Here is an 11,829-nt window from a genome sequence, read left to right as displayed (position 1 = left end):
TAGGAGCTGGCCCAAGTGGCTGGGGAGAGGGAAGTCTGGGTCTCCCTGCTTAGGCTGCTACCCCCGCGACCTGACCCCGGATAAGCGGAAGAGAATGGATGGATGGATGGATTGATGGATGTCAGGTGAACAAAGTCGGATTTGTTGTGTTTTTTTTTTTTTTTTCTCCTTAGCTGGATGTTAAGAAGCTTGCTGCCAATCGTGCCTGACAGATACTTTATTATGACTTTATAATATTATTATATTATTACTTTATTATGACAATAATGCTGATGAGTCATTTACAAACTTTGGAACTGTCTACATCTTTTGAAACGGTTGTGCTCTACTGACATGTGTTTGGCTGTCAACAGACCCGTGTGCTGGTGACCCATGGGTTGAGCTACCTACCACAGACTGACCTGATCCTGGTCATGGTGGAGGGAGAGATCACAGAGATGGGCTCCTACCAGCATCTCATGGCCAAAGAGGGAGCCTTCTCTGAGTTCCAGCGAACATACGCCACTGTCGACCAAACCGAAGAGAGTGGTGAGCAACAGTTTATACACTCTGCTTTTTAGCCTTTCATTTTTTTGAGCAAAGTTATATAAAGTGTACTTTCTTTTCCACCAGGAAAGTGTGACAGATATGTAATTAATAATAATTTTGTAATGTGAAGTCTGAGCAGCATCTATCTTTTGGATCTTAAATAGTTCCTACATTGACTGCAGTTAACATTCAGATCTTGACTCTCAAGGATTTAAACTGTTTCCTGCCAATATTTAGAATCCATGCCAAAGAATGGGGCTAAAGCAGTGGAGAACGGCACTGTTCCTGTTCTCATTGGGTGAGTGAAACTGAACTTGGTGAAGCTATGTGAAGTCAGTGGACACCTTGCTTGATACAAATCATAGCAGATTTGTTGTATCGGCACATAGTGGCACAAAAGCTGCTCTGCATCTGTTTTTTTTATTCATTTTTGCCCATCAATAGCAAGCCTGGAAATTAAAGGCACTTGAGCACCAATTGCCATTTTTAAAGATGAAAGAAAGTGAAAGATTTGCTAACATAATGCCTAGGGTGCTGGTGGTGAAGTAACAGGGCTAAAGGCACCTTCTTTTCTTTTGTTTTTTTGTTTGTTTTCTAAAGCTAAGAGGCAAGCAATCTCTTCCTCCTCATACGGTGACGCCATGACTGAAATTTATCACGGTAGAATTTTAGGCAATCTGTAAGCTTGAGTATGAAGTCTCAACTGTCCGCAGACAGTCAGCCCGGAGTCCGCGCAGCTCACAGAGTAAGCACAGTACGCCTGAGTATGTGGGGGCCTAATGCAGTGCCGCTTTGTGGTTTACCAAAGTTGTACTAAAACATTACGACTTCTTATATATATAAGGCGCTCTGGATTATAAGGCGCACTGTCGTTTTTTGAGAAAATTGAAGGCTTTTAAGTGCGTCTTATAGTCCGGAAAATATGGCACTTTTAATATATAGAAGTCATTGTTTTTTCTTTGTGTGTAGCAGTGCAGGATCTGAAAAGTCCCTAAAGGTCAAAGACAACAAGGATCTGACCAAGAAGACCAAAAACCCAGATGTGGGGAAGCTGACTGAGGCTGACAAGGCCAGCACTGGGCGGGTAGGTCCATGCTTTATGTGGCGATTAACATCAGAGTAGGTAATTCAGCTTCAGATATCCATTTATTTAAATACATCATGTCCCGATGATAAGGATATATTTAGGTCAAAAATTAAAATTAAATCATAATTATCAGTGTTTCGGTCACAGTGACCCAAAAGAAAACTTGCTTGGAGTCAGTGTTTACCACTGTTATGAAAACATGCTGCTCATCTGTGAAGATAATGTCTTCACAGATGGTGGGCTGATATCATAATAAAACCTATGGATTAAAAATGTGATGTCGCTCAAGTTCATATGTGTGTGAAGAGAGACGAGCGAATAATTTTGGCAATATAGTGTGTATATACACATATACGCCCAGGCAACAGTACCAGGGTCACTCAGTTTGTGAGGACAGCCTGCTCTTAGTAGATTCACACATGTCCTCTAGTCCTTCCATTTCTTGATGATGGATTGAACAGAACTTCTGGGGCTGTTCAGGGCCTTGGAAATCCTTTTTTATATATCTCCTGACTTCTACTTTTCAATAATCTTTTCTCTGAGATGAATTGGGAAAGCCATTTTAAAGGGGGTGAATATTTATGCAGTCACTTATTTTACATTACACATTTTTGTTTAATTGGTATTAGTCTGTAAAAATTAGACTTTGCTTTGACATAGAAGAAAAATCTTAATTCATTCATTTGGCATAGCATTTCGCGACGGGGGCGTTTAGAGGATGACGGGGGGCGCTGGCAGCAATATTTTCAAAAAGGGGGCGCTGATATTGTTTTGGGGGGCGTTTGCTTGAAGGTAAAGTTTACACCAAAGATTCACAACAATATCTGTTTAAACTGTGAACTACTTGCAAAAATATTGTGGCCTAAAACATTAAAACCGGCACAGAACTGCAACTGTATTGATGGTGTTTCTCTTCGGCGCAGCTCCGTGCTGCCTTCAGGAGAATGGGACATCAGGGTATCGTTTTTATAATTTTCCCCACATGTCAGTTACTTTGTAATCTCTGAGAAAAGAACGCTCTCTTTAGTGGTATTACCCTTGGAATTATTTATTTCTCTTACATGGGTTAATTTCTCTGAAGGATACACTGTGAGTGCATTGTTATCACAGTGGTTAAACATTTACAAGAGCAATATTCCATTGTCAGACTTTCCCTGAAAGCGTCCAGCATCCAGACGCACATTAACTCTTTTCTGGACACGATGCATGACTGTGGAACAGCGTTACCAAAGCATATGAACACAAACAAAAAAAAAAACAAAAACATAAAATATTCTAAAACCAGAGACCACCGGCTTGACAAGTGGATCACAGCAGCTGCATCAGCCGGTTTAACACCGGATCGATGTCGTCTAACACCGCTGGTTTCTCTGCAGCTTAATTTGTGTCGTTGTGAACCTTAAAGTCTTATCATCAGTCACAATCTTTTATTAGTCTATGAATAAAAGCAGGGCTCTCGAGTTTCACTCATTGACCGTGAGGCACGCGCATTTCTTGAAGCGCAAACGCTCACACACCACTTTTTGTATTTCTCACACAAAAAAAAAAAACAAAACACACGCACACGCCCTTTTTTTGAAGAGAAACCAATGTGCAGCGCAATGTTTTCCCGCATGGGCTGGAGCACAATAGGGGCCAACTTAGCTACTTTGCCGCTATATTTAGCGAGTTTTCTGATCCCTCCGGCCATTTTTTTAAAGCGACAAGCGACAAATATACTGATGACTTTTTTCTGTGTTATTGGAGACTTTGGCGGCTACATGTGTGAAAGCACCAATCATTCTGCAGTTCCTGTCCTCAGCGTGCCGTAAGCCCCGCCCACTGACAGCTGTCAATCTCATAGCAGAGAGGAGACCAGCTGCACTCTGTGTCCACAGTGGCGTAAATCCTGTAGCATTTTCTGTATTTACCAGCTGTCTGCACATGTGTAAATGATATGATCGATAACAGAGACACGTCACTGATCAGGCGCCCCTCCGCTCCTTCACCTCCCCTCCTCTCGCGCTCCTCTCGAGCACGAGCGCAATTGTTTTCATTTGAATGGTGTTGTCATCTGATGACAGAGATTTGTTGTTCAGACAGTAATCATTTGTTGAACTTGATGGTGAATCATTAAGCAGATAAATTACAAAAGTTGGGAGTTTAAATATCTCCTCTGGGATATAACTCTACAGAGCTGTTGTGATGAATCTGATAAGTCTGATCAGATGAAGCGTCCTAACTGATATTCAACAAGGATATCATTTAAAATTAAGATTTCATGTTTTTATGTGTTTTGATTGTGTTCAGGAGGTTTAAAAAATACAGCAAAGTTCATGTTATTCAGCTGAGAAGATGGAGAGAAAGAATCAGGACAGACAGGAAGGAGACAGGTTTGACTAATATTAGGGTGTAGGAACAGCCACTTAATACCAGGTGATTAATTTAATATAAATATTATTTATAATAAAAAAATGCATTAGCAAGATGTGTAATTTATTTAAAGCTAATAAATAATACTTGTTTGACCATGTGACTTAGAGATGAACACAGAGAAGTAATGAAGGAGACAGACATGAGGTCGGTGATCAGCTGGTGTAGAAGAGACCAGAGATGACATCAGGTAGGAATAATTCCACGAGTGAGGCCACAAAAACCTAGATGCCCAGGAGGGTTTGAACTTCTGCTGACCACCACTGTGTCATTTTGGGAAAATTAGAGCAGGCAGACATGGCAAGTCAATCACCACAGAGGAGAGTGTGGATAAGAGAGGTGAAGATGATGATGACGATGATGATGATGATAATGGTGGAAAGGAACAGAGAGGTTCAGAAGAGAGGGTTGGGGAAAGGTCTTACTGAGAAGATCCATCTGAATGGCCTTCACCACAGGAAGTGGGGGACTCATTGAGGCAGTACATGGTGGAGAATGGCCCACAGAGATTTTTTGATGGGCCATACCCAAGATCAGGTATTATATCTTATAAGTCCATGAATAAAAAAGATTTATTCATGTAAACGGGCAAAAAAAAGGGGGGGGGGTAAGAGGCCTGGATAATGGATAGGGCGGCGCTGGGTCAAAAAAAGGTTGAGAAACACTGATATAGCACATTTATAAACAACTAGTGTTAGCCAAAGTGCTTCACACAAAAAATAAAATTGAAAAGGGTAGTACCAAACACAAGAAACCATTGAAAACAAGCAAAACAAAATTGATAAACCATTAAAATTATGCAAAAATGTCAACTCTCATGCTGTATTAAAAGCCAATGAGTACAAATGTTATTTAAGAAGAGACTTTAAAAACATCCAGATTTGAAGCCTGTCTGATACGAAGGAGCAGCTGGTTCCATAGTTTAGGAGCTACAACTGAAAAGGCCAGATCATCTTTGTGGACATCCTGGACCTCGGGACAACTAAAAACCTGATCACCTCTGTGGACCACCTTGACAACAACTAAAAGCAAATGATTATTAGGTTGTGGGAGGCTGGCCTGGCTAACACCAACATACAGAGTGTTACAATAATCCAGTAGAAATGTAATAAAAGTGTGAATCACTTGTTGAAAGTCATTAAAGGATAAAAACAATTTCACTTTAGATAAAATACTCAGTTTAAAAAATTATCTCTTCTCAAAGTTAAAATTAGAACCAAGTATCACAACTAAATCTTTTACATGAGATTTTACAAACAGCTCCAAGCAACCCAGCTCTGTAGGAGAAGCACTACAGTTTCCACTGGGACCAAAAATTATAACTTCTTTTTTATTCTCATTGAAATTAAGGAAGTTTGAAGCCATCCAAGTTTTTACCTCAGTGAGGCAGGTAAACAGTGGTTTCAATGAAAAACAATGATTGCCCTTTTTTATTCTCCCTTAATATGAATTAGGAGAGGTTGTATTTACTGTTTTCCATGACTGGATATGATTGTCCTGGCCATAGTCTGATTCCAGATGCTCTCTCTTTCCTCCTCAGGTCAAGTTGTCTGTCTTCTGGGCCTATCTGAAAGCCATTGGAGTTCTTCTCTCCTGCATCAGTCTGCTGCTGTTCCTCACCCATCACCTTGTCTCCTTATTCTCCAACTACTGGCTGAGCCTGTGGACCGACGACCCTGTGGTTAATGGCACTCAGCCTAACAGATTAATGAGGCTGGGGGTGTACGGTGGTCTCGGCTTGACCCAAGGCAAGAAGCAATGAAGTAGAGAACAATTGTTAAGTAGTTCAGCATTATATATCATTACACCTTCCTCCGCTGCCCTGCAGGTGTGGCAGTCTTTGGTTACTCCCTCTCCATGTCTATTGGGGGCATCCTGGCATCCCGCTACCTCCACCAGTCCCTGCTGTGTGACGTCCTGCGTTCACCCATGTCCTTCTTTGAGCGAACCCCGAGTGGAAACCTGGTGAATCGCTTTGCCAAGGAGATGGACACCATTGACTCTGTGATCCCTATGATTATTAAAATGTTCTTGGGATCCATGTTCAATGTGGTGGGTGCTTGTGTCATCATCCTGATTGCCACACCTCTGGTGGCTATCATCATTCCTTTCCTTGGGCTGCTCTACTTTTTTGTACAGGTTAGTTGAAAAGATAAAGCCTTTTAGTAAGCCTTTAGTTTCTTAACTGTTCATTGTGTGTGCTGTTCTGTGTTTAAATGGATCTGGACATTTTAAAGAGGGGTCCTGTGGAAAGGTTATAAATAATTAATATCTTACCTGTTGTAGCTAGCTCTTCGAACCACCTCAGTTTGGAGAAATAAAGTTTAATTCTGACAGGACTGATGGCCTAAGGGCTACTCTGAATACAGCCAAGGCTAAAGTGGATCGCTGCCATCTTTAAACAGCTTCAGTCTCCAAAATTTCATAGCGATTTATGAGATTGCAATTTAAAAAACCTTTAAACTACTGTCAATTTTACATTACACGGTTATTTACATACAATTTCATAAAATTTCTTCCAGAAAAACAGTGTAGTGATTAATTGACAGTAATGTAAAGGTTTAGATAATAGTGTTTGAATGAAAAACTGTCAAATTCTGAAGATTGAAGTTGTATTAAGATGGCAGCAATACCACTTTAAAAGTGGGTCGATTTCAACAGCACTGTCAAGCTAATAATGGCTTGACCAAGTGGACTGACTTACAGTAGATTTTGCAGGCTTAAAAAAACTTCAGTCTTTAAAATTTCAAAGTGGTTCATGCAAATGCTAATATTTAAAATTTTACACCACTGTCATTTTCACATTACTTGGTTATTCTACAGGAAGTGTTCCCAACCTGCACCAAAACTATAACGTCTGTCAAACTACAGAAATCTATGTAAATAACTGTGTAATGCAAAATTGATGTCAATATAAAGGTTTATAAAATAGTGTTTGCATGTTTTATTTCTTTAAACTGAGGTTGTTAAAGGGGCTATCTACAATAGGTAAGATATTAATCATTTGTAACTGTTAGATTAGATGGATACTTTCTTGATTATTTTTTCCGGAAATTACAGTAATTAAATTGTTCAACTATTTCAGTTTAACAGATCCCACTTCAAAATGGCTGGAATACCCCTTTAACTCCAACTGGCGTTTGACTGAAATTGTTATCAATCCTCTCTTTCTGTCCAGAGGTTTTACGTAGCGAGTTCTAGGCAGCTGAAGCGTCTGGAGTCAGTCAGTCGTTCACCCATCTACACACACTTCAATGAAACACTGCTGGGCACCTCCGTCATCCGAGCTTTTGGTGAACAGGAGAGATTTATCTGCGAGAGTGACAAGCGAGTGGACCACAACCAGAAGGCATACTACCCCAGCATAGTAGCCAACAGGTCAGAGACTCTGCTATGGTTCACTCCTCTTACACTTATTTACAATTTACTTATACTTTTTTGAGTCACACACTTTTTTGTAGCTTTTCTTCTCATCTCTGTTTTGTTTTTACAGTTCAAATGAACACACTGAACAGCTCTCTTACCTGACTTGTCCTTACTGTTTTGATGAATCTGTTTGTGTAGGTGGCTGGCAATCCGCCTGGAGTTTGTAGGAAACTGCATTGTGTCATTTGCTGCTTTGTTCGCTGTTATAGCCAGAGAAAGCCTGAGTCCAGGCATTATGGGACTGTCTATCTCCTACGCCCTTCAGGTAAAGCCTGAGTCTCACTGGGCTGCTACTGTTGGAGACACAAAATTTGCAAAAACATACATTTTCACTTGGAATCACACTGAATTGATTTGTTTGCATATATTACACAAATTTGTGGCTAAATTTAGGCTAGAATTCATGGACATGTTCAAAATTCTAGCACCACAAGACCAAGGCCATGTGACTCGCGCAAGGAAACTGAGTACACTCTTGAATGTTTTGAGACATTTTGGAAACTCACAATTGCTGTTCGCAATCCGTCGCTAACAGTCGCAACCCAGTGAACTGAAACTTTAACTTTTCTTTGATAGATCTTTTTATGGTCAAACCCTGAATAGATGAAAAGTATCTGTCTGTATACAGTCACTGATTATGACTGCTCTATGGAAATGTTGAGAAGTGGAAAACGAGAGCAGTCCAGCAAATGTCTGTCGTCCTAGGTTAAGTTATATATTCTAAATAATATTTAGATCTATCTTTTGTTGTTTTGATGTGGAGAAATTTATCTAAAAGTGTCCCTGACACTACATACCTACTGTCAGGGAAACAGCATGTTTTTGCAGTTTGTATATTTAATAAATGTTGTCCTGATCTCATGCTGCTTCCCCTCCTCCACCTTATGTGCAGCTGACCGCCTCACTGACCTGGCTGGTGAGAATGTCTTCTGATGTGGAGACCAACATTGTAGCTGTGGAGAAAGTGAAAGAGTACTGCGACACAGATAAAGAGGTGAACAAAAACTCACTTTTCCAACAATCACTGTAAACTTAGTTCTTTTTCAGAGCTTTCACTGTAGAACACGCCTTCAGGTGTGACCAATTGTGGAAGCTCCACTACTTCCAAGTCTGTCACTGACAGACCAGTCATGTGGTTGGCACGGAGGCCTCCATTTCTTTTAGAAGCATCCCTGCCCTGCACCTGCTATTCTTGCTTTCTTCAATATAAATTGAGGACACAGCAGTGGCTACAAGACACCCAGGTTTCAGTCATCGGAGCCTGCTTCTTGCCAGCAGGGCCTTTGGTCGGCCTGCTGTTGCTCCCTTAAAGGGTGTAGTCACTTCTCCCATCCCATGAAAGCTGTCAGCATAAGAGCTGTGATGACCAGCAGAAGATCAGCCAGCAGCACTTAGAGGTCTCTGCCCCAGCAGACTTCAGCAGCTTCCTCCAAGCTCCAAACAGAGAAGAGCAGAAAACTCATTTCAAAGTCAAGCACTGTCTTGTGTGACGGCCAACTCAGTTTTCTCCATGCAAAAAGTTGGAGGAGCACTTGTTTGCACAGTGGCTCTGTTTGTGCACATACACAAAGCCCACCCCCAGCACCCCACAGGGTTGGCTCAGAGAGAAGAGGGTTTAAGTGGTTCAAAGTTCATAAGCTTATGGTGAAGTGTGTCAAACAAAAAAGAGAAAAATTAAAGGTGGAGAGCAGTCTGCTGCCAAAAGAGGGCGCAACTGCTGCAGCTTTGAACTTCATGCCTCCGGGCTCTTTAGCTATGGAGCTAGAAGTGTGGCGCACATGTGCAGTTCACCCTTGGGTGTTGACGACGGTTGCCAGGGGTTACAGGCTGCAATTTGCAACAAAACCATCAAGTTTTAATGGGGTTACTTAAACTTTGTATCGGGGCTGCACAGTAGACCTAACTGCAACCAGGAAACTTTTTATAGAAATCCTAGGGCCCTAGGAATCAGTGTTTTGTTTTTTTTAATTGTTTTTGTTTTTTTCTCAGATTCCATTTATTTTACTGATTTTCATGCTTAATGATATAACCACATTTTCTTTACCTAAGAAGTGTCTTGTTATAAGGTGGGTTAATACAATTTCAACAATCAAACAGTAAAATGTACACAATGTCATGTGCTTAAAATCTATTTAGTAATTTATGTGTAATATATATTTCAGTGTTTTGAGACTAAAGTTCCTCATATGTTTTATGTGAAAGTAAAGAAAGCACACTATATTTTATAGTTAGTACATAAAATATAGCCCTAAAACTTTTGTGTTATAATTGTGTGATATTTGATTCACTGTCGATTTCACTGCAAATCTCAAGTGTTAAAAACACTTAAGATTGTCAGGAAAATCCGCATATTCTGTGACAATCTGCGTTTTACAGCAAAATTACATTTTTAATGCCTAATTCTATGATTCCATATGCGTCTTTTGCATCGCAGAAATCATAGGGTCTAAAATTCTCAAACTAGAATGTTTTTTTTAATTAAAAATAAAATACCATCCTGGATTTGAACTTTTAGATCTCTTGATCTTAACAAGAACTTGGAAACAAACCACACTAATTGATCCACTTTTGTCAAGACAGGCCATAAAAATATAGTCGTTTTGCAAAATTTGATTTTCTGTTGAAACTCAAATTTACATAAAATTATATTCAATCCTAAAGTTTTTATGTGAAAAGTCTCGCCAATACATCAGCTATACAGAACTAAGATGCCAAAGTTATTGCCTGCTGATGGTAGGTGGTCGTTAATATGCCTGTTAGCAAAATAATTTCATTAACCAGTGAACGGATTTTAATGAAACTCTTAGAAAGTAATCACTGATGTACATCTACAACTGATTTACTTTTTAATTCAGTTAAACTCAAGGCTTCCACAGCTAATAAGCTTTAGCCAACATAAAAATGGCTCTAACTCAATCGCTTCTACAGATATTGAGCTAAAATTTGGTGTGAAAGAGGCTGAGACTCAGACAGATACAGGCCAAAATCACCTGCCTTACAGCCTTTTGGCAGCTGGTAAAAAAAAAAGCTTGATATTTACACCCTGATGGTAGAACAGAGCTTAGATATCCTGAGACTGCTGATTGTTTGTGAACAAAGGTTTGAAATTTGTGTTCAAATCATTCTCTGATCTCCAGGCAGAGTGGAAACACGACTCCTCCAGTGTTCCCCCTGGCTGGCCCACTGAGGGCCACATAGCCATCAAAGGCTTCGGTCTGCGTTATCGCCATGATCTGGACCTGGCCATCCGCAACGTCACCATCAGCATTAACGGAGGAGAGAAGGTGAGCAAACAAAGAAAAAAGTCTGTGGTTAGAATGGCCCACTATGACATTCTGACAGTATGATAACTTTGAGCAGAGATACCTAAACAAAAATATATAAATGCATTACATGATTTTCTTGGTTTTATTTAAAAAACAAAAATATAATTACTATTACTATCACATATAGCTTTGAGCGGCTTGGCCCAGTGAGTAGGGTGGTAATCCTCCGTTCAATCCCCAGCCCCTGCAGCGTGCCAAAGTGTCCTCGGGCAAGACACTGTACCTCTGCTGCCCACGGATATGCTTATCGGTGTATGAGTGAGGATATATTAAAGTCCTGTATGTAGTATGTAAACATAAATAATTGAAATGCAGAAAAAAATGTATGCGTCATGTTCCACAAACAAGTTGGGATGTATCAAAAACGTTGCTTGAACCTGCCATGATCTGCCGTTTGACCTCCCTTGTAAATGTGCGGACGCCAAACAAACTTTTTCAATTGACAGTATCAAACTACAAAGTACTGAACCTTGCTTAAACACGCTGAAATATGACACCATTTGGTTTTCTGAACTCAAGGGGCATTTGAACACAATGTGTTCTAATGATTTTGAACATTTATGGTTTAAAGCCAAACAGAAACTGAAGCACATTTAACCTCATACAGCGTAACATAACACACCTCGAAAATGATCATAACAACCTGAACCCACCGTAAACTGTAAAGTTTCCTCTATTTTTGTGACATGTAGAGGTAAATGCACATCTATGCCTGCACCCTTGCGAGGCACATAAAATGCATGTGAATTGTCTAAGTGGCACTTTCATTCTCACTGAGAAAAAGATGGTGTGGAATCAGCATATTAATGCAGAACAAGTCATGTGTGATGATTCCTAAGGTGGACAAGGTGTAGATAATTACACATGGCCATAAATAGCTGTGTAAAGGTCTGCTTAATTATGAAACAACGACAGCTTTGGTGGTGCTGGAGGACATACTAATGCAAGAATTGGGAGGGAGTGTGTTTTTAGGTTTCACACCGACCCTCTGGCACATCATGATGTCTGCTTATTATCTGATACCCTGAGCCATTCTGTTGAAACATTGAA

The 11,829-nt window shown here is 40.2% G+C and overlaps 1 protein-coding gene across 2 annotated transcripts in view; it reads left to right on the top strand.

Annotated features, from left to right (window-relative positions):
• abcc1 (ATP-binding cassette, sub-family C (CFTR/MRP), member 1) overlaps nt 1–11,829 on the top strand; it is a 63,033-nt gene that overhangs the window by 41,521 nt on the left and 9,683 nt on the right. Inside the window, exons 19-27 of one of the 2 annotated variants that reach the window (XM_017439337.3) lie at nt 354–528; nt 766–826; nt 1,501–1,612; nt 5,568–5,775; nt 5,856–6,166; nt 7,206–7,405; nt 7,592–7,718; nt 8,346–8,447; nt 10,591–10,737. In XM_017439337.3, the coding sequence (XP_017294826.1) occupies nt 354–528; nt 766–826; nt 1,501–1,612; nt 5,568–5,775; nt 5,856–6,166; nt 7,206–7,405; nt 7,592–7,718; nt 8,346–8,447; nt 10,591–10,737 (1,443 nt within the window). Of the gene's footprint in view, nt 1–353; nt 529–765; nt 827–1,497; nt 1,613–5,567; nt 5,776–5,855; nt 6,167–7,205; nt 7,406–7,591; nt 7,719–8,345; nt 8,448–10,590; nt 10,738–11,829 lie in introns of both variants that reach the window. The other variant, XM_017439336.3, reaches the window with a different exon arrangement.

This window comes from Kryptolebias marmoratus, linkage group LG12, assembly GCF_001649575.2.
Source record: "Kryptolebias marmoratus isolate JLee-2015 linkage group LG12, ASM164957v2, whole genome shotgun sequence".
In the NCBI taxonomy this organism is placed as follows: Eukaryota; Metazoa; Chordata; class Actinopteri; order Cyprinodontiformes; family Rivulidae; genus Kryptolebias; species Kryptolebias marmoratus.
This window is presented reverse-complemented; position numbering and strand designations above follow the sequence as displayed.